The 23,242-nt window shown below is 39.3% G+C and overlaps 1 protein-coding gene across 4 annotated transcripts in view; it reads left to right on the forward strand.

Annotated features, from left to right (window-relative positions):
- DYNC1I2 (dynein cytoplasmic 1 intermediate chain 2) overlaps positions 1 to 22,955 on the forward strand; it is a 48,997-nt gene extending 26,042 nt beyond the window's left edge. For all 4 annotated transcript variants that reach the window (XM_084812782.1, XM_084812802.1, XM_084812793.1 and 1 more), the window contains 12 exons: positions 1,216 to 1,331; positions 8,660 to 8,749; positions 9,014 to 9,176; positions 9,268 to 9,367; positions 9,745 to 9,870; positions 10,547 to 10,693; positions 12,116 to 12,229; positions 12,860 to 12,993; positions 13,917 to 14,061; positions 15,206 to 15,346; positions 16,785 to 16,910; positions 19,267 to 22,955. In XM_084812782.1, the coding sequence (XP_084668908.1) occupies positions 1,216 to 1,331; positions 8,660 to 8,749; positions 9,014 to 9,176; positions 9,268 to 9,367; positions 9,745 to 9,870; positions 10,547 to 10,693; positions 12,116 to 12,229; positions 12,860 to 12,993; positions 13,917 to 14,061; positions 15,206 to 15,346; positions 16,785 to 16,910; positions 19,267 to 19,380 (1,516 nt within the window). In that variant the 3' untranslated portion in view covers positions 19,381 to 22,955. The remainder of the gene's footprint in view (positions 1 to 1,215; positions 1,332 to 8,659; positions 8,750 to 9,013; positions 9,177 to 9,267; positions 9,368 to 9,744; positions 9,871 to 10,546; positions 10,694 to 12,115; positions 12,230 to 12,859; positions 12,994 to 13,916; positions 14,062 to 15,205; positions 15,347 to 16,784; positions 16,911 to 19,266) is intronic.
- The last annotated feature ends 287 nt before the right edge of the window (positions 22,956 to 23,242 follow it).

Here is a 23,242-nt window from a genome sequence, read left to right on the forward strand (position 1 = left end):
ACTGGAAAGGAGTGTGTTTGGGGAGTGCTGATCAACGTATGACTGCTCAAATCTGGTACATGCACACTTCTGGACTGCCACCTCTGAGTTTATTTTCAGCGTGTTAATGCAACTAATTTTCTAAAGATTTCTGGTTTACTAACTTACTAAAGATTTCTTTTCGCATTTTTAAAGTAACTTACTGCTTTGTGAACATTCATGTCAAGAGGTTAGTCATGAATGGCTTGCCTAAGGCCACACCTCTGTAATGTAGGGATAATACTGGCCTACCTTTCAGGATTATTGAGATATGTATGTAAATTGCTTTGAGCACCTAGGAAAAAGTACTATATAAATATGAAGCATTATACCTGTGAAATACAGGAGAGAGCTGCTGGGTGATGAATTTTGCCTTCATTTCATTTTTTGGTAAGCCTCAAGTGCAGTGTGGCCAGAATCCATTATGCATATATCCAGACACTTAATGGAGAAAACATTATTCTGCATATATTTAAATCAAATAATTCCTTGGGAATCCAGCCAATTGCCGATTGCAAAAGTTACCACATAGTGGTTTATTTCAACATGGTAACACAAATTCTTGCAAGTTAAATTGCAGTCGTGTTGTGTTTACAGCGTTCACACACTGTACATTGGGTTGGATTCAGAGTTGACCCTCTGTGAGCAGGTTCATTTCATTGGCAGAGGGAACAGGATCCATTGGAGGCTCCCCACTGGAGGAAGAGGGCAAGGCAGTGATTTTTGCTGATTGCTGATTCTTCTTTCTTCCATAGCTCCCAGAGTCACCTTACACTGTTCTGGAGGGTGCCCCAACCCTTTGCAGCAAATATTTTGAGGGCATAGGGGTGTGCAGGGGAGGGGGAATCAGCAAAAATATTTTCCTCCCCTTATGCCCATCATCCAATTTGTTAAGTTCTGCTCTGTGCAACTCTGGATCCAGCCCATTGCCTTTATATATGATGGCAAATTGTTCAAACTCCAGTAGTGTTTCTGCCAATTAAAAGAGCAGGTTAAGAAGAAATTGATCAGATTTGGTTTAATTATTATTAGTTTTCTTACCTACCCCCCACTGATGCAATCTTCACCATTGTTAAGTTTAATACTTGGTACAGAGTGACATTGTCTGACATTGCACAGTTTCATTCTGTATAAGCTAAACAATTTGTGGTTGCATTTAAACACATCACTTAAAATGATTTCCTTCATTTTCTTTAGACGTGGACCCATTAAGCTTGCAATGTCCAAAATTACACAGGTTGACTTTCCTCCTCGAGAAATGGTCACATACACGAAGGAGACCCAAACACCAGTTATGACTCAGCCAAAGGAAGGTGAATATTAGTTTTGCTACTACTATTTCTTTACTTTAAAAATCTTACATGAACAGGGTGAGATGTGCTGCACTATGAAAAATAAGTTCAAGACTTCTGTTGTGAAAATACAGACACAGATGTTTGCAAGATGAGACATTACTATTTTTTGCAGGTGAATTTGGGGTTTGATGAAATGCTAGATTATTCTTTGGGTGGTCTGTACCTTAACTCTATCTATTTTGCTAGAGTTCCCTGTTTTATCAAACTTTCCTTCTAGAATAAAAAGATTTTGTAGAGTTTATTTAACATAAGGTCAACTGTGGAACTAATTATGACCACATTGCAAAGAAGCATGTGGCAGTGAGAGCCATGCACAATGACTCCAGCTTTCCTTGAGTTTTTGTTACAGCATCATTGGCAGCCTAACAAGCAAGCCACATGCTAAAATGATCAGTTGCTTTCTTTTTTTGGCAATGGAAGGTGTTGCAGTAACAATCTCAAAAAAAGCTTGCAGCCTCACAGATGGTTCTTGCTTACGTGTGCATAGAACTTTGGCTCAAGCCTTGTGCTGCTATAACCATGTGAAGAAAAGAAGAAAGTTCATTTGCTGGTCTCTACTTAGCTGTATAATTCAAAGCATATAACGTTCAGCTGTTATCTAATATATTTGATGCCCTGCCTTTAGGTTTAAAGAACTTCCAGGACAATTTAAAATAAAAGCAAGTTTATGGGAAGTTTGATTGGGATTCTAGCCTTAAAATGAGACACTGTGGTGAAACAGCATCTATACAAAATGTTGAGTAGTGAAAACACTTCTACAGTTCATTTTTTATGGCTACTGGAAGTAGAAGGCTATAGGTACTCTTAAGAATTTAGAAAACATAATGGCAGCATTGCAATTCCAGATGGAAAGCTCACAACCTTTAGAGGGTTTTAGATATTTTATTAATCATTTAGACTTTGACCGCTTGGAAGGAATAATACAAACTTTGAATAAATTTGTCCCATATAAGTTTAACCTAATAAAGTGAAAACACTGCATATTTAGTGCTAACATAACTGACTTGGGCAGTGTTGGGAAAATCAGCCGCTCTTCCCAGTGCTGGCAGGGTCTTCCTTTGTGTGCCTCTTGCCGACCTTGATGGGAATGATGAGAGGTGCGTAAAGGAAGCACCTGATTTGGCTGGTGCTGGGAGGAGCTGCTCTTCCCAGCGTGCTGAGAGAGGCATGTCCATCCTTAGTTCTGTATCCCATCTGTGGCCTCTGTCTATTTTGGACTTCTGCAGAAGCCGTAGAAAGCTGGCAGGCTTGAGCACAAGGGTGTACAGTACGTTTTACATGCTTAGTGCATGATGAACTTGAGAAACTGGCTACAAAAGTAAATAGTCGTTTCTTTCTGGGATCTGAAAACGATTAGAAAGCCATGGAAGATAGATTCATTAGTGATCATCTCATGCTCAGTGTTCCCAAGTCTGTGACTGTTGGATACCAGAAATGAACAACTGGAGAGAAATAGCTCCATAATTGCTCTCTTCCACAGATATCCTCAAGCATCCATTTCTGGACACTGTTGGAGACAGAATATTGGGCAGATGGGGTATTGGTCTAGCCCAGTATGACAATACTTATGTTCTTAACCACAGTTTGTCTATATAATTCTTTTTAGAATGCTGTCACAGAAAAATAACATTTCTGGACAGAATACTGTGTGTTAACAGAAGCTTGCGTATATTATTTCCAGTCTTGCACTCAAATAAGATGCAATGAGATAAGATTGTGAACAAACAATCCCAAAGCAATGAGAAAATAAAAGGTGGTGAAAATACTTGTTTTTCTCAAGATACAGAATAGCAGTATTCACTGTACTGATCTCATCCCAATCTTTCTGCTGTTTCCCTTGAACTGAAAAGTACACAGAGGAAAAGTATCCCGGTTAACGAAGTCACTAGAGGTTTGGATGTTGATGTGTATCTTTGGGAATTCAACGTGACTTCAGATTGCCCGCCAGTTATTCAGTGATATCAGTAACAGTCAGAGTCTATTGAATGAAAGCCTGTAGTTGTTATCTTGCAATGTTACTGATAGGTGTCACTGTCAGCTCTTTGATATATAGGACAGAAGAATGAGAGAGGAAAGAAAGGCAAATAATGCAGCTCTTTGCATCTACAGCAAACAAAAATTGGTCGGTGAATCTGATTTGTATTATCACTACCAGCACTGAGAGAATGCATTGATATTGTCATTTGTTTGTATCCTAATTTTAAGAATTCAAGATGTGAGTTCCCCAGATACTTCTGTAATAAAAAATAGTGTCTTGAATAGCACAACACTTCCTGTAGCAGTTTTGTTTTTAAGAAGTATTTTTGGCTGTGTACCTGCCTAAAATATAAAATGAAATACAGATAGTAAATGTGATCTGAAGGCACCTTCAGCTTAACAAAAGCCACCCATTTCACAGATGATTTAACTTTGATTAACCTACTCTGCAGCAACAGATTACACAGACAACTGGAACTTCACTCTCTAGTGTTATTGCTGTCTAATTTACAGCCCTGCTTTTCTTTCCATCTCGCCAAAATACATCACAATTTTGATGTTAACGCAAAGTAAAAATTCACTGGTTCATTAAACTTGAATTTACCATTCATTGACAAGGGATTTGGCATTTTAGAAGTAACTGCTACTTTTACACATTCTTTAATGCTTGCCTTATAACCTTAGATCCTCTGTCAAGGAAAAAACATAGAGTTAACCACTTAGCATATTGTAATGAATATTCATCAATAAAATGATTTGACATACAGCTCCACTTCTTATTGTTATGTTCTTGTGTGGCTATAAAAAAAATTTAGTGTTAGATTCAAATGTGTGAAATAAAGCATGTGTGCAACATTGGTATAAAACCTAGATACAGCATAATAAACAGGTTAAAGTAATGAAAGAGATGAGGCTGGAAATAAGAGCTTCTGTAAAGATGGTCTGGAACACTCCAAAACTGGTACAGCTGTCCTTGTCCTCATCTAGGATGTGGTGAATGTTCTATTCTATTTGTATATCTGATTTTAATTCATACATCATCTTGTACTACTGTGTTTGCAACATCTAGTACTTGAAATCACCAGAGACCTTGGAGTTTAAAGGGAGAGGGGTAAATGGAGATGGGTTGTTCTTTAAGAAATTGCCTTCCCAGATCATGTACGTTTTGGCGTGTTTCTATTGTTGAGAAGAAATAACCATGAGTGGCAATTTAGTTGTGAAGTTGTGGGTCCATTCACATCACTTATTTGCTGGATGGTTGTTTAAAGCACCATCAATCTGTATTGCGCTTTACAGAGTAACAAACAAAAATTCAGGCTCCTGTGCCTGAAGAGCTTACAATCTAAAATTCAACATAGGGAGAGACAGCATAGGAAGATGGAAGCAAGAAATGTAGGGTGAAGAACATCTGTTCTTTTCCTTTATATGTACACAGGCTTAATTCAGCAGGGCATTAGAGCTAAATGTCGACTCAAAGGCTTCACAGAAGAAGTATGTTTTGAGGGGAGATCTAAAGGAATGTTGACAGTTGATGTTACACAGATTTAGTAGTGTCATCTGTTTGGGGACATTGTTATAGGTAGAAGGGGCACCAAGACAGAGGGCAGACTCCTTTAAGTGAGTAGGTGACATTTGGATAGCTGAGGGTGGTGGGCCTGGAGAAGTGAAGGTTGTGGGCAGAGATGTATTGTGATATGAGGGCAGAGCAATAGGAGCGAGGCCATGGAGGGCTTTGAAAACAAGGTGAGTTTGTGTTGGATACTGGAGATGGTAGAAAACCAGTGTGGGGATTTAAGGATGTTTGTTCTGTTGTCTGAATAACAAAAGAGGTCAATGACTTTGATTGTGGACTCCTGGATAAAGTAGAGAGGGCTGAAGTAGAACACTGAAAAGCCAGGGAGGAGAAAATTGCCGTAGTCAAGGTAGCTGATAACCAGAACATAAACCAGGCTCTGTCAAGGAGGACAGAATTTTGAAGAAGGCTTATATTTCATGATGTTGTTCAGGCAAAGCAACTTGACTTGGCAATCAACTGAATACAGGGAGCAAAGAAGAGGGAAGCAGGGGTTTAAAATGCGCCTGCCATTGTGCCTGTGGTGAGTGCTTCTCCTAGTCTAGTGAGAGATGGACAGGGGCTCTTCTCTGACATCGCGTTGAGCTTCAGACGTGCTTGGAAAGCATCAAGTGCTGCTTCCAACTACCTCCGAGGCTTAGTGCAATGCTGGGGGAGAGACAGGATGTCATCCCCAAGGCAGGGGTACAGGTAGGGTTGCCGGCTACCAGAATTTTTTATTGGATGCCAGGGTCAGTCAAAACATGTGGATCCAGAGAAGGAAAAATCAAAGTCAAGGCTTAATGCCACAGTGGTGGACAGTTTCAGAATAAGTTGCATGTATATAGCATATTGAAGTGAGTTTATATATCTACTCCCAATTAACTTCATTTGATGTGTAAATAAAAACTAAGTTAAGGTAAGATATAGCATTTATTACTCTAGCATAACTGTCTTCTGGGTCCACACTTCGTTGTTGTGATTGCATTTCTAGTATGCTATTAAGTGATCTGATGTAACCATAATAGGGTTAAAGTTCCCTGTCATCTATATGGTGGCATATACATACATCTAAAAATAAGGTGTCTTAAACAGAGATGAGAAACTGCTCCAGTGCATCTAATGTATATTTAAGTAATTGCTGTTATAACATATCTAGTGCTCAGCCGCAGCAATAGTAATTCCTAAGGACTGACAGCAAATATGGAGTATAACATGAGAAGGAATTTGGATCTTGTTTGCATAATATGTGCCATCTGCATTGAAAATGTGAAAAGGGAGGGGCAACTGGCTAGAAGATCTCTTCTCTGTAATATATGTAAATGATGAGGTCACTTAGGCACTAAAGGGCTGACCATCTGCATTTGACAAGGATTTGACTTCTGTCACTGAAAATGGTACTTAGAATCAGAGTGGTGTGGCTGAACTGGGAGGCTGGAATTTAATTTTATGGCATCTGAGCTTGGAACAACTTATAAAGGATGAGGGGAATCCATGCTTTGAAGTCTCTGTGGCATTGTTTGCTGCAGCATGTCTGCATACAAAGAAAAAGTCCACACTTAATTCAACTAAATTCTTTAATCTAGTCATTGCCTTGTAATTTGCTATTCACAATGTCTCATCTATTAAATGAAAATTAAGCATTTATCAATTTTCCCTACCCCAGTGCTTGGGGGGAAATCCAGTCTCTTGTTTGGGGCACATGGCATAGAATTGCTCCGTTATCCAGTTTTCTGATTAATAGTCCATTGTATGTACAAATTCATCTAAAAAGGAGCAGTGTCTTTCTGTTTCTCTGTGTGATTATTTTGCCCAAAAAAGCTTTCATTTTTTTTAAGTAGCACAAAAGCTGTAATTGGCATGCTTTGTAAGGAAATGTCAATGTGCAAGAGAGTGGAGATCACTAAGAATTCTTTTACGCGTTCTTTCCCCTTTGCACCACCGCCTCCTCAGCAGGGTCACTGAGATCACTAGCTTTTCTTGAAATGGCCATTTTCACTGGCAGGTGCATTATACCCTGTATTTTCAGATTGTTTTTCCATTCTGAATGTTTGGCAGGTTGATTGCTCTGGCTGCATTGACGGAGAAAGGGCTGACAAATGCGGTTGGGCTGGCTGAAAAGACAGTGATTACTGTTTTCCTTTGTGGCTGATTGAGGCCCTTGAAAGGAAAGATTTTAACCTTCACCATTTGGTTTAGAAGTATGAGCATATATTGAAATCATTCATGCCATTTATCCTAGTTCTGTAAACTTGTCAGAACGTAAAAATCGCTCAATTTCATATAATGTAGGATTGGCATACGTCATTATCATTTTGATTAAGTTGGAGTTCGTATTATTGTGTGCATTATATAGTATCATTTAAAGCATTTGTTCTTCCAGGTACAGATTTATTTATTTATTTATTTATTTATTGACTAAACTAGAGTTAGAAAGATTTTTTTTCCAGATCTTGCTTCAACCTATCACTATGTGTGTGGTTTGGCAGCTGGTAGGGCCTACAAGCTGTATTTTTGTTTGCAGAGTAAAGGCTTGTCTGTAGACCTCCTGGAGAGCTAGTAATTGCACAGGCTTGCCATTGGAGAAAAAACATGATTGGAGGCAGTCAGGCAGAAAAATGCTGTGCCATCCCATTGCCACCTCAGAGCAGAGAAAGACAATCCCAGCAGTACCATCTGGTTGCTGCTGTCTAGTCAGCTGGCTTGGCTGCTGGGACCATAGCTTGGCAGCTGGTTCCCATCTCTTGACCACTCTTATATATTTTTTCCCATAGGTGACTTTGAACGTGGGTCAGAGGGATGGCTGTAACAAACAAGTCCCTGTTGAATCCAGACTCATTACTTGTGATGAGGAGTGCTACAGACTCCTGCTGCCATTCTCTTGTAGACAGATGACATAGCTGGTTAACTAATAAAAAATAGTCTTTTGAGAAACTTATTCTAGGAACCAGAAAGAGAAAAGGCAGGAAATGAGTGTTCTATACTGCTAAGTAATTTTTAACGTGTTTTTTGGGTTGCAAAATCCAGTGCAAAATATAGTAATGCAAAAAATACCGTAGACCTCAGTGTTCCAGAATATCAACACTTCATATTATTTATTGCAATTAAGGAAAACACATTCTACTTTTAAAATGCTCATTGGCACACATGGTAAGGATAATGAGGCTTGTATTCAGAATGACAGAAAAGAAAATGTAATCCCTTTCTGCTATTATCTTTAGCAAAATTTGCCTCTCCGACTAACATCCTGAAAACTAATGTAACCCATCTTTCCTGTATGAAAAAACATTAGACACTGATGGTTCCATATCACAAGGAAGCAGCAGCTCTGTGGGCTATTTAAAGACACTTGATTTTCTTTATTCAGCAGCATTAATATGTCAGCATGCTTCATAAAACTGTATGGTTGCATGTTCTGTCTGGAATGACAAATGCCGGGTAGAGGTTAGGAATTTAAAATGGAAATCTCTGAAAAGTTGCTTGGAGGTTTTGCTCTAAATTACATGGGCTTACATTTGGGAGTATGTTGTGAAAATTGTGATATGTCCGGATGACTATCACCCTATTTTTCTGGCTTACTGTCACTCTGTTTAATAAAGCAAGAATTCTAGCAGGAGAGCTGCTTTAGGTGGAATAAATAATATGTGCACTAATCTACTTAGCTCTGTCTTAAACTCTTGAAGTTGTTTTAATATGTTCTGCCTGATATATTGTCGCTCAATGGCCAGAATTTTGTTGACAACCTTCTTCTTTTCAGATGAGGAAGATGAGGATGATGTAGTGGTACAAAAACCACCAGTTGAACCTGAGGAAGAAAAAACATTGAAAAAAGAGGAGGAGGAGGAAGGTACAAATACACTATGCAAATTAAAGACTGTTCTTGTTATTAAGCTCTCAGTTGGCTTGGTTTGTCTCTCTTAAAATTACAGAATTATAAACAATAATGTTTAAATAATAAAGTATTACATAAAATGTTAAAGGGTTTAAAAACTTGCACAACTGTAATCACTGTCTAAAATCTAGGATTCTAAAATCACTGTAATCATTAAATAAGTACATTCTTTTTAGTCTGCCAGTTAAAAATAAAGCTCCAAATCTCTCTTACTCCCAGTTGCCCCTCATGAACTGACAGAAGAAGAAAAGCAACAAATTTTGCATTCTGAAGAATTTTTGAGCTTCTTTGACCATTCTACAAGGATTGTAGAAAGAGCTCTTTCTGAGCAAATTAACATTTTCTTTGACTACAGTGGACGAGACTTGGAAGACAAAGAAGGGTAATATGGGAGTCTCTAAATTGTGTTCCTGTGTTTGTATTAATCTTGCTGAAATTGATCCTAAGTCAACCCTCTTCAATTGTTCTTGCAGAGAAATTCAGGCAGGTGCTAAACTGTCCTTAAACAGACAGTTTTTTGATGAGCGCTGGTCAAAGCATCGTGTTGTTAGTTGCTTGGACTGGTCATCTCAGGTAACAACACTTCATTTAAAATCTCTCTGGCAAAAGCCCTTTAGCAGACACACTTCTCATTTACTTGCTGAAATAGATTGTAGTTTATATATTGAAAGCACAGCATCTAATTGTATGTGTACAAAAGAAAGAAGAATATGCAGAAGGCATCATAAAGAAGTACTATTCTAGAATAATGTGAATTGCTCATGTATCAAAGTGCATGTGTCAAAGTATAAAACAGAATCTTGCTATTATAGTTATAACTGTTTAATATTCCCTATAACTGTCTAATATTCCATCTTTCCTAGCTTCATTTTAATTTATCTGAGTGCCTAGTATTTGAGGCAACCCACAGATAATCTAACCTTTCATACTCAATTTCTTTTTGTATCTAGTACCCAGAGTTACTAGTAGCTTCCTATAACAACAATGAAGATGCCCCTCATGAGCCTGATGGGGTGGCCCTTGTGTGGAATATGAAATACAAAAAAACAACTCCAGAGTATGTATTTCACTGCCAGGTATGATGTGAGTTCCTGTCTTACCAGGCTAAGGATTTTATGTTGATGAATGTGGACAAGAACTTTCTTCTACTTGTCAATATAATGATTTCATTGGGCAGGCATGAACTTTAAACTGCATGTGTTTGCAAACACATGTTGACATCTGAGGAATCCATTCATCTTTTTAAAGGTTCATCTATACCAGGCTTTCTATATTATTTAAGCATGTTATAATCCTAAATTTCTTACTCTGATTATAGTAAAATGAAGTTTTGTGTGTGTTACGTACAAGGGTTTTTTAGGAGTTATGATTTAAAAATGTACATGCAGACCTTAGACCTCTGAATAAAAATGTACATAGCCTGAGGATTTAAAACGAGGTAAGCTGAAACACATGTTTCAGCCAAAACGTGATCAACTTATAAAATGGATTAGTGGAAAGTAAACATCTACAAGCCTGTTTAGTTTGCTCTCACATTTTTGCAGAATGTCATAATTCTGAAAGTTCACATAACTCTATTAAAATACATGTGATATTTTGATATTACATAAGTTAAAAGGTTTCAGTAACCATTCAAATAATATATGCATTTGCCTAAATTGGTTCACCCCTAAATGTAGCTTGGGAAACGTAACAGTCTTAGTGAGTAATTATATTGAAAATAATATTCTTATTCTGTTTCTCCCCATACAGTCAGCTGTGATGTCTGCTACATTTGCAAAATTTCATCCAAATTTGGTGGTTGGTGGCACATACTCAGGACAAATTGTGCTGTGGGATAACCGCAGCAATAAGCGAACCCCAGTTCAGAGAACTCCCCTTTCAGCTGCTGCTCACACGGTAGGGAATTGAATATGCTTATTAACAAATTAATTCATTAATATAGGATAGTGTTTGCCTAGGGTGAGTAGTGATAGGTAGTATCTCACTCTGTCCAAGTGCTAGTGGAACCCACCACTTGTGTAACAGGGATTTAGCACTTTGGACAGGAAACGGAAACAAGAGGAAATACTTGTTTCTGGAACTGGGCAAGTCAGCAGAGCTTGCATTACAGAGTTTCTCTGATCTGTCTCAATCCAGAAACTAGTGTTTCCGCTCGTTTTGGGGTTTGCTTTAGGAAGCCCAAATCCCTGTTGTGCAAGCAGTGGGTCCCACTTGTAAAAAGGAATCAGGAGCACAGCAACCCTGTTGGATGTCACCTATAATCTAGTACTATATTTGGAGTGCTGCAAGAAATGAATTTCTATGTAATTTTTTAATGGCAGGCTATCTTGTCAAACATATATTTTTGTCTAAATCAGGTGTCCTCAAGCTTATTTTTATTAAATATAAATAATATTTATATATCGTCAAATATACAGATGTAATAAATGTAATTCATATCCTATTTATATCTACCCTTTCTGCTCTGATGCTAGATCCACAACTTCATATTGCTTAGTCGTACAGTATTCATAGCCATCCACTTGTTCTCCTGCTTCCAAGTGCTTTGCATTATCCATGTTCATCAGGAGATCTTGGGCCATATCCAGTGCGACACTACTGCTAACATAAATTACCTTAAAATAACATAAAATGGCATGACAGGTATTCGCGAGAAACCTGTGGCACCAGAACATGCTATTGGGGTTATTCTAGAGGTCACTTACATTAGCACAACATCATTTACGTTACTGGCATGGTTGCATTGAATACTGCCCCATACCGCTAACTGTCTCACCCACATCGCTATTCAGATGCATACTTTTTTTGGCTGGAAAAACATCAAGTCCTAGAATGGAAGTATGGAAGTTAACTAATATATGTTTCAACAGACAACCTGTCCAGCGAAGCAATTTCCTCAGTGATGCTTAGGAGCCATTGATAAAGTATATTGTGCTTTTAAAGGGCTTCAGCACCTCCTTCCACTTCTCATCACATTTTGCCCATTTTAACTAATGCTCAGACTTTGCTTTATCACAATTTCTCTTCCTCATTCTTTTCCTACTTCCCACCATGTGTGACATAATTCAGGAATGATCCCTTACAGCAGATCCCTCTGCTTTTTCTAGTTTCAGCGAAATTTGTGACACTGCAGGAGGGTTAGGCAACTTGCTTCTAGATCTCAAATGCATGCTGGGGACCAAGTGCTTCACTGTGGAGAACACAAATATCTTGTTTCTCTCCTCGAATGGGAATTTAAGTACTAGATTTGCGCTTGCATGGTGTCTATACATTACTCTGATTAACATTGTTAATCTATATTATACCTTTTTGTTTTAGCATCCTGTGTACTGTGTGAATGTGGTGGGGACACAGAATGCCCATAACCTTATCAGCATCTCAACTGATGGAAAGATCTGTTCGTGGAGTCTGGATATGCTTTCACAGCCCCAGGTAACATATCAAATGCTTATTACAATATTAATGCTGTCTGTCAATTTTAACATATAAATGCTTGATTATTCAATTGCAAGAATAGTTTTGCAGTAGACTTGACAACTTGACTAAACTTTTTCTCAGGTAAGTGTACATTACTGCAGTGTAGAACATCTGGTATCCAAATCCGAGATATCTAGAAATCCTTCTCTGAATTCTGCGAGCCAGCACAATGTAATGGATAGCATTGGACTTGGAATAGGGACACTTGGGTTCAAATGCTTGGTCAGTCATGAAGCTCAATGAGTTGTTTGGGCAAGTCACTATAGCGCAATTGTGAGGATGAAATCCTTGGAAGAGTGGGGTACAAATGGAAAGAATGTATAACATTTATAAAGATCAGATGGTTAAGTATAGAATCTCTGTCCTATATCCTATAGGACATTTTGAGAAACCAAACCTATGTTGTCTTTATATAGTCCTTGCATTTTTACTGTATCAAATGCTTTAAACTTGAAGATGAGAATGCAAGAGTTTAGAATAAAAGTGTTTCTTTGGAAACTAGTGTCGGGAATTCTACTTGATTCTTGGCAAAACGTTGCTGGCAAGCTGAAAAAATGTATGTATGTATGATATCTTTCTCCACAGGATAGCATGGAGCTAGTTCATAAGCAATCCAAGGCGGTAGCTGTCACTTGTATGTCTTTCCCTGTTGGAGATGTCAACAACTTTGTCGTTGGAAGTGAGGAAGGCTCTGTGTACACAGCGTGTCGCCATGGCAGGTGAATAGACACTGAGATTCCATTTTAAAAGCAGGAAGTTGCCCATCAGCTTGTTCTGTAAGATAACAAAAGTTTGGGGTGGTTGTTCTCTAATTGATTGATGGTGGCTGTATGGGAAACCTAAAAGGAAATATATATACTATTAAGAGTATTCCTTCAATTTCCAGAAGTCTCTTATTGGCTTCACTATGTCCTTTTCTTCAGGGTAAGAATGGCTTTTGAATTTTGAAATGGATGACGATGATTAACCATCAATTCTGGTCATTTGAATTGTGGCCGCACATCCAAACTCTCGCTTTTGTAGATAATTGTACAGTAGCATCACGCACCAATCTTAAATTGGGCAGCATGTCTCCTGCTGTTCAATCTGTTTTGAAATTGTCTGGCTGTATCTTATCACTTGCTTTCTTAAATGAAATTGAGGCCCCGGTCTCGTCTCGCACATCAACCCTTGCTTTACAGCACTTTTGGGTTAAAACTACCCCAAATTCGGAGTTCTTCCATTTAATCAGTACTGATACTATTGGGGGTGCATTGTCCCTGTTTTCAGACTGAAAATTGCCTTAGAAGCAATGCATATCTTTGGAAGCTTCATGCTCATTGGAAGGCAACAACTTCTTAATCTTTGTTAATCTTAATCTTTTGATTTGGCCTTGAGACAATAATGCAATTAATCAGACGGTATGTCTGTGTGACTGATTTTGGTACATGAGTTTTTTGTAAAATGCTAAGACACAGTTTTATTCAAATCCACTGTGCATGGAGTTATGCAGAGACTTCTTATGGTGTATTTTATTTGAATGGGCAAATATCTGTTAGTAAGTTCTTAGCCCTATTTATTTTAAAAGCATGTATCCAGAATTCTGGATGAATAATTTTCTTTCAAAGCATATTCATTTCTTGTGTGTATACATTTAAAACAGCAAAGCTGGAATCAGTGAGATGTTTGAAGGTCATCAAGGACCAATCACAGGTATCCATTGCCATGCAGCGGTTGGACCTGTAGACTTTTCCCATCTCTTTGTCACTTCTTCTTTCGACTGGACTGTAAAGCTTTGGACAACCAAGGTATCTGGACTTCAAATGTCTAATTGTTTCCTAAATAGATCTTTACAGTGTAAACTAGAGTGAATTTGTTGGCCTGTCTAGAAAACTATCTTTTGTAAATAGTAATAAGAAACTACATTTAATACCTTTTCTGTCAGTAACCTTGGTAGGAGTATCTGTTTTCAGCATCAGTACTATAATACATGGTTGAAATAAAGCAGTGAAACTGACATCCATATGTAACTTAGAGACATCAGAAGTGTTTCACCCATTTTTCTTCATCATTTTCTTATTTAAATGAAAATGGATGTCCCCACAATTTCCTACAACCACCAGTTGATGTTCTCCATAGGTCTTTTGTATTTTGGCACACTGCTTTTCTAATAATAAAATACTGTATTAAATGTTTTAAAAAGTTTTGTTGTTGTTGCCACATATGAAAATGTGCTAAGCAAAGAAATACTAAATTGTCCTATCTTGTTTCATGAGCACAGTTGATTCATAATATGTGTTTCATCAGTACATTTTCTTTAGAAATAGCATTTGAGAATGAGTATCTCTTTAAGTTGGTAGCCGCTAGCTTCAAGAAAATCTGAGGTTGCTTAGAAATGGATCCCATCTGTTTCATCACTACTTAATGGTATTGCCAATATCACAATTAATATAACATCAAAGTGCTGAAAATCACGTATTAAGCAGTATTCTTACTTTTTCATGGCAAACTCTACAGGGATAATTTTTTAAATTTGATTTATGACTTTTGAATCATTTGGGCGCACACTTTCAAGATTTTCTTCACAACCGTGAGGACTACGTAGTTTTTTAAAATCGAGATTCTTTTCATTTTATTTGAAATGTTGGGTTGTATTCAATGTTAGGCCTACGTACAATAGATTCATTTAAATGAACGGGACTAACATTAAGTTAACGTTGGATACAACCCTTTGCCACCAGGATTTCTTGATGGGAAAAGTTGCTTCTCTGTTAGTATGACTATCACCAGCATAATGTGAGGAAGAAACATTTCTGTACTCAAAGGAAGTCCACTGCTTCAATGTTTCCTGGAAATGTGGATAGGGATTATGTGTTTTTAGTCTAGTTACCTTACAACTTCTTGCTCTGAGAATCATGAAATAGATCAATGTTGAGTGGGTTTTTCTTTCAGAACAACAAGCCTCTGTACTCATTTGAAGACAATTCAGACTATGTTTATGATGTGATGTGGTCACCCACTCATCCTGCTCTCTTTGCTTGTGTGGATGGAATGGGAAGGCTTGACCTATGGAATCTCAACAGTGATACTGAGGTAAGGCAGGATTATGTTCAAGATTCCAAAGCTGAAGGATAGTTTAGCTGCCTTTTAAAAAAGTATGTTCAAGGAGATATGCTACATTTACTAAAAGACTGCAAGTTTATTTCAAGTTCTTCAAGGAAATCTAAGAGCAGTGTATGCAGAGACCTTTCCTGTTGCACCAGCCTTGTAGTGCAGCTTGCCTATCAACTTATAGTGAGGTCAGAGGTAATTCTAAATGGCAAGAAAAGGAATGGCAGCATACACTATTTGCCCTTTAATTAATATTCCATCTCTTATTTATCCATATTTACTCTGGTGCTGGATAAGATCAGCTTCTTGCATTGATTCTTCTCTTGGGTATCTGCCTTCTGAGTGAAGGGAGGTTCATGCTTCACAAACACTGTTCATCATACCCCCCCTAAGAGACAGCTGAGACACTTTCTACTACTACGTCATGCATCTGAGTATTGGTTTGCTAGTGCTCTTCCTATAATAACATGTAGTACCAGCACTGTGCTTGGCACTGTATAAAACCTAAGCATGACACTATCACTGAGTGCTTTAAAAACACTACACATTGCTTATGTTTATTACTTTTGTGCAGAATATCAGCCAGTCTCTTACCGTGATGTATGATGTGTTCGTGTGTGGATTACCTATAATAAAGTAATTTTTGCCAATGTACTTCAAGTTCAACATACTCAGGCAAGGTTTTATACAAGGAAAGAAGAACACAGTAGGTTGGGACTGTTAGCTTTGAAGCCTTGGCACTCTAATTCCTATCATTACCAACATCCATCTTGTATCGGGTCTTGTGTGAGTGCATCACAGAAATTTGAGATCTTTGAAAGGTAGAATAGGTTCTTACATATTTTGTGTTAGCCAAGGGACAGCTGACAAACTTTAATGCCCATATTACTATCTAATATTTGTGATAAAATTAGGACACAATCCTATAGCTGCTAGACAGCGGCTAGATGGCCATAGGATTGTTCGGTTTCTGGCTACCAACCTCGTACCCCACGGTCCAAGGTTGGTACCCAGAAAACTGCCTCCCCTCCCCCGCCACCTTGTAGGTGGTGTGTATCAATCCCTGGGCTCTGGGCTTGGAAGAGCAGCATGGAGTGGGGCAAAAGGGGGTGTTCCGCACTCCCCACCTCCAGGAAGTGCAGGTACAACATTTCCTATGCGTCATCCGGCTTCCCCCTACCCCCCGCTCTGAAGTCCTGTGGTTAGACAGCCGAAATCAGCTGTCTAGCCATGAATGCAGGGTGGCCGGAGCATGGAGGAGATGATTCCCTCTGCGTCCCACCCGCCCTGCTTTGAATAGGTAGTCGCCTCCAAGTTCAGAGGCAGCTGCCTATCCCCATAGGATTGCTCCTTTAGTAAATTTCTGAAGATGGTATAAATCTTGATGAAGTTGTAACAAGGTGTTTTTAAATCGATGTAGGTGCCAACAGCGAGCATTACTGTGGAAGGTAATCCTGCCCTTAATCGTGTAAGATGGACAAATTCAGGACGAGAAATTGCTGTTGGAGATTCAGAAGGACAAATAGTAATTTATGATGTTGGCGAGGTAGGTATTTTTTTTTTTCAAGTCTTAATGAAATAAAAACTGCTCCAAGGGCACAATCCTGTGGTGCCTAGACATTGTCTGAGGGCCATAGGATCCTGGGGATTTTCACTTCTGAAGCGATAGAGCTATGACCTCAGAGGTGAAAATCTCCACTCACGTCTTCACCCCCACCCCCCTCTCAGCCGCTGCAGAAGGCTCCATGGTGGCTCCTCTTCTGATGTTGGTGTTGCAAACTCGAACAAGGATGGAGAAAGGAAAAGGGGGGTATGCCAGTGAGTGGGGAGGAGAGGCCAGGATACTGTATATCCCAGGTGCACCCCTGCCAGCCTGACCTCACTAAACAGGCTCAGATGCCGGTCTAGTGGAAAAATTTTTAAAGGAGGACAGCCTGCAGGGCATAGGAATCTCGGAAGCCTCCGAGATTGGAGGCTTCCATCTAGTGAATTATTTTAATTCATTCAAATAAGAAAAGACATTTACTTGGATCACATTTTCTTAATTCTCTCATTTTAGAGAGGTGTGTGTGTTTTTAAAATGTGGGTGTGGTTTGGGCATACAGAGATGCAGATTATTCTATGTACAGCACATTTAACATTCTAATATTCAAAGAAATGTTATTAAAGTGGATATGGTTTTATGTAGTTGCAAAAATCCTAGTTGGCATCTAGTTTTGCTTGGGGAGGGCACTTCAACAAAGGAGTGTGTCAGAGCACTTTGCCTACCCCCAGTGGCCTGCTGACAAGCCCTATTGTCAGGACTCTTGCTTATTCCCACTCGCCCTTCCTTCTGAGGGTGGGCAGTTTGTGGGAGCTGGATAGTAATAATTGGCAGGCCAGACTTGGCTCAGGGGCAGGTCCACCTGTAGCTAATCCTGTTAGGAAAGATTCCAAGGTAATAGTGGCCAAAGCCCATCATCCAGTGTTTTCCAGATACTAAAAATAGAATAAGCAGTTGTCCATATCCCATTCAGTTTTAAAACCACAGAGACATAGCAAGTAGGGCTTGCAGGGACCCCCTGATCCGGGGTTCCGAGGTGGGCCTGATCTGCTTCGGGCCAACTCGGGGGGCCCCTGACCTCCTTCAGCCTCCAGAGCCAAAGCAGGATTTGGATGGCCAACTCCCGCTTCGGGAGCCCCCCTGGATGCCCCCAAAGTGTGAGCCTCTAGCTTCTTGCCTGGGCCCTTGGGATGCGCACCGGCAGCTGTCTTCTTCCAGGTAGTTGCTGCTACCAGCTCCTTACCTGGGCCCTTGGGATGTGTGCCAGCAACTGTCTTTTTCTTCTGGGAGTCGGCATGGCGACTCCCTGTATCTCCAGAAATAGATCCTGTGCAAATGGTGGCCGTCAACTACACTACATTAATGTTGTGTGCTTGTCAGCTGCCATTTGCCCAGGATCTATTTCTGGAAATGCAGGGAGTCGCCATTTTAAAAAAGGCGTCTCCCTGGAACAAGACGATTGTTGCTGGTGTGCATCCCAAGGGCCCAGGTAAGGAGCTGGGGGCTGGGTGTCAGTGTTGGTGTCAGCAACTTGACCCGCTTTGTGCTGGTTCATGCCCACCCCCTCAACCTGCCTCGGAAGCGGCCCAAAGCACCCCGCCTCAGCTCGGAGTTCGGGCTTCGGGCCAAAGCAGTGCACAGCCCTAATAGCAAGATGTGCTACAAGTATGGGTTTCAGATATTGCACGACAAAGATTATATAAACTCTGTCTCTGACAGAGCTTTGATCAAATTGCAGAAGACCCTTGGTACTTGAATAAATTCCTGTAGCTTGTGTTCCCCTGTTAGTATTTTCTGTGACAAAATCCTTTTGTTTTGACTTCTGGGATTTTTCCCTGTGCTGTTGAAACTGATTCTTACCATCCAAGGAGTTCAGACTGCTATTTTAGCCTCTTTGGTTTATTGGTTTGGGCAAATTCCTGATGTTCATGGCTAGTGATTTTTATTCGGGATTTCCTCCATCCCGTCTCACCACACATGAGTGGAAGAGTGGCTGATCCAAAAGTGTCCTTCTGCTAGTGGAAAACTTCTAATCTAACAGAAGAAATGTGATTCCAAATTGAGGGAAGTTCTTCCATTTGCACAATCTCTTAGGAACTTTTATGGACCTCTAGAGTTTACAGTGCTTCAGCCTCTATCTGTCTCATTCACCACATTTCCTGCAAGGGTGTCTAACCCCTTTCAGCCTGAGGGTTGAATTAATTTTGGAGAAGCTCTGGGGCCTGCATTCCAGCCATGGATAGGGCTAAGGACAAAAGGGCATGGGTTCAAGCCAATGAGTTTAAAGTTATATGTACGTACGTATGTGTGTGTGTGTGTGTGTTCATTAATGTCTCTGATGTAACTGTTTTCTTCACAGCAAATTGCTGTTCCCCGAAATGATGAATGGACACGGTTTGGTCGGACGTTAGCAGAAATTAATGCAAACAGAGCTGATGCTGAAGAGGAAGCAGCAACCCGAATTCCTTCTTAAGTCTTTCAAATACCACTGATTTTAGGAATGGGTTAAAAGGGGCTTCAGAGTAGTGGCATGCATTAGTCTGCAACAGAACTTGAAAATGAAAATGTGGGGTAAACTGTGGATTTGAAAAGTCTACGAAGATCACTGCAACAAATCTTGCAAAGTTGCTCTTTAATAGCTAAATCACACACTCTTAATCTGAATGGTGTAACTTAATAATTACCCTGACTTGGCAAGGAGTATGTTCTACTGAAACACTAACCACATTGTATATTTAAAGTTCCTTAGGTTGGCCAACTTTCAGTGGCATATAACTATTTCTGAACAATTAAGTTATGTATGTTTCTAAATAAGAGCCTTCCCTAATTATACTGACAGGCTATGCTGTGAACATCAACTTCTGAGGGAAAGTGTTATGGACTTGCTTAACAGTTATGCATGCATCTGTTCACAGTAACCTTTATCCTAATTATTATATAATAGGCTCCAGGCTACCGTGGTTGGTCATGTATATTACAAATAATATGTAAAACTTTTTTTTTTAGTAACAGAAACTTTCTAAAACACTCAGTACTTTAGATTTTTTGTTAAATCTGTGCAGTATAGTAATTCTTTATAAATAAACAGTACATGACCTTTTTCTCACAAGCATCTGTTTATAGACTCATCTTTCAAGAAGTGGCATTGCCAATAGTTTATGCAAGGGGGACCTTAAGAAAAGAATTAAACTGACTTTTTAAAAAATGCAGTTTGTATTTTGTGCCTGTAATAAATATGTGTGAAGTGTGTGGGGTTGACTTTTGGATGTGGGATTTCTGCTGAAATTCCATTTACTTACTATACATAATTAATTGTTTTGCCTAATGTGAAAAAAATGTGTACATAAGGAAATGGTTTTTTGAAAGCCTGTGACATTGGAGTAATCTGACCAGATTTTTTTTATAGAGAGATAGCATTTCATTTAATTTGCATGAAAAACGTGCAATACAATTTCTGGTCTTGTTCAGGCTGCTGGTATATTTTCTGATTTCCTGCCACTTTGGATTACATGTAAAAGTAATAAAAACCAGGCTTTCCAAATTTATGCACCATGGCCAAAGCATCTTGGTACAATTATAACATTTCTTGGGCTGCCCAATAAGTGGAATACTAAAACAATAATGTGCCTTTATCATTCAAGGTTTTCCCTGTGCTCTAAGGTAACATGTGAAGACGATCCTCATTATTTCATATATATAAACCAGTCTTCTATGAGGCAATACTTCCTACATTTGTAATGTAATTGTTTCTGAAACATATAGAATAATAGAATAGTAGGGTTGGAAGGGGACTGTAAGACCATCGAGTCCAACCCTCTGCTCAATGCAGGACCCCCTGCTCAGTGCAGGAAAGGCTATAGGCTTTTACATACTGGGTTGGACCCAGATTTAATCACACCTAGAATAGACCCATTGAGATAAATGTGTCTTGAGTTAGTCATGACCTGAAGTCCCACTGATTTCAATAGGTCGTATCCAATGTTCATCTACTTAGAGTAGACCCATTCAAATGAATGGGACTTAAGTTAGTCTGACATTGAATACAACCCATTGGCCCTACTGTAGGTATGACTAAATGTTGATCTAACACATTATTGCTTAGGACATAAGTCCTTGTCCATTTGTAGTTTTTAAACTGATTCACCCAGATGCAAAAATGTCTGCTCTTTATACTAGTGAATATTACCCAGTAAATGTTGTGAGACTGTGTTCACCAGTTAAAAGATTTTTGTAAAAATCTTGGACACTGTACCAAAAATTAACTTTGTGACAGTGTTTAATGTAATGATTGCTACTTATCTCACATCTGAGATATTTGCTGAGTGATATTGTCACACACGTATCAAAATAGATGTGTTTGGCAGTTAAGTGCTTTGACTTTTTAAACAGGCATAGTTCCAGTACATCTCAATAACCTGCTTTTTACTTGTTCTTTCCATAATCTGATTTCTTTAACAGGATACAGCAGGGAGAACACCATAAAATGAATATAAGCACACACAGTTTTGATGTCCCCTTTCATATTTGGCATTTACTAGTCTTTTATAGTTTTGATTTTGGGATGTAAGCCAGACAACAGTTTCAGTTTTTTCTTCATCTTTAGACACATTACTTGCCTGCTCCTTTAAAACAAACAAACAAAAAAACATACATTTTTGTTGCTCTGTATTGAACAAATGCATGGTTTCTTCACTTGAAGTTTGTTTCCTTAAGCTACCTTTGCGCTATGTTTCTGCCTCTCTTGGATTATGAGAACAATTTTGCTTTGCTATATTCTTTATAGATATCATCTACCATTTTCTTTTACAATGTTTCCCGTTGATTTCCTTTACTATATATTTTATGACAGTATACGTCCAGATCTGTCCATTTTAGAAACGTTTACTTAAAATATTCATGTACAGCCGTTAATTATCAAATCACAGGGTGGTAGACAAAATGCATTAAAATAGTTCTTACCTGTTTTTAATTAATCCCCCATCTCCATGCTTCTTTGTCAGTCTTCATTTAATTATTAGTGCTTTGTAATTAAACTTAAAAATTTGAACCCTGCATGAAAGGGTTCTTTCCTTATTGCCTTTGATTCTTACATTGCCACTTTCTAGGAGGATACATAAACACCTTTTAATGTTTATTTTATACAAAACTTTCCCTGACAGTGTTTTAAAAGCCCTGAGAAAGTGACTGCATCGGACAGAATGAATGGGGCTCCACTGGGGCCCACCAGTACTGCTGGTGGTGGCACCCCATGTGCTTCACCCCATTCTGCCACCCTTGAAGGCTTTTATGGAATATTTGTGCAAATTTCAGGGCTTGGAAGTAAATTGAGGGGAAATTTACGCACCTGCAGTAACTGCTTCATTACTGCAGGTGCGTAAATTTCCCTTCCATTTACTTCCCGGCCCTTAAATTTGTGTACATTGCCATTCCATTCACTTCTCAGCCCTAAACTTGGTGCAAAGATTCCTGACAGTTAAAAAAAAGAAAAGAAAAAACCCTTAGAGGGTGGCAGAACAGGACAGAGCAAATGGGGCACCAGCACTACTTACACCCCAGTCCCCATTCATTTCATCTCAAGCAGCCACCTTCTTGGTTTCTTTTTTTAAACTGGCAGAACAGTAACTGCTCTGAAAAGGACTTGAGAAAAGCCACGGATCAGGGGAGTAATATCTCCCTTTTCTAGTAGCTGGCAAGTCAGGGAAGTGCTGAATGGGAGGACGACAGTGAGAAGTGTCAGTTTAGCACTTAAAAGCCAGAGGATCACTTTGCCAAGGGGGAGATATTGTCCCATCCCCCCTTTGATGCACTTACTCCTTTGGCTTTCCCCCCACCAATTTTCTGTGCTGCTGGTGCTGAGTCCCTCCTTTCCCTTACTACTATTTCTCCTCTGAAACTGTGTGCAAATTAGCCTATATGCACCTTTGTCTTCCCAATTTCCTTGTATGTTATCTACTCCACTGCTACCTTTGACAGCTGAAACATACAAGGACATTGACCAGGCAAGGCTACACATAGCTGACAGCTGTAAGTGAACCCTTGTGAAAGACCAAAAAAAAAAAAATTACAACCCCCAATCGTGCATTTTTGAGGCACCCCCTCCCCCCAAAAGGCCAGGGAACTAAAAGGGGCAGCGATCAGAGTGGGGAGGGGAAGACAAGACAGCTTTTGCCGCCGAGTCCCCTGGGATATGTGCCAGACCCATGTGGCAGACTGAGGGGGAGAAGAAGCTACAGCAAGCCCCAATTGTCCAAAAACCAAACCCATGGCTTATTTGCAGGGTGGCTTAGCATGATGTGCAAATGCGCCCATTGTTTTACTTATTTGCCACTGTAGTA

The sequence above is a fragment of the Heloderma suspectum genome, chromosome 1 (assembly GCF_057233095.1).
Source record: "Heloderma suspectum isolate Gila_16-S chromosome 1, 16-S_ref, whole genome shotgun sequence".
Taxonomy (NCBI): Eukaryota; Metazoa; Chordata; class Lepidosauria; order Squamata; family Helodermatidae; genus Heloderma; species Heloderma suspectum.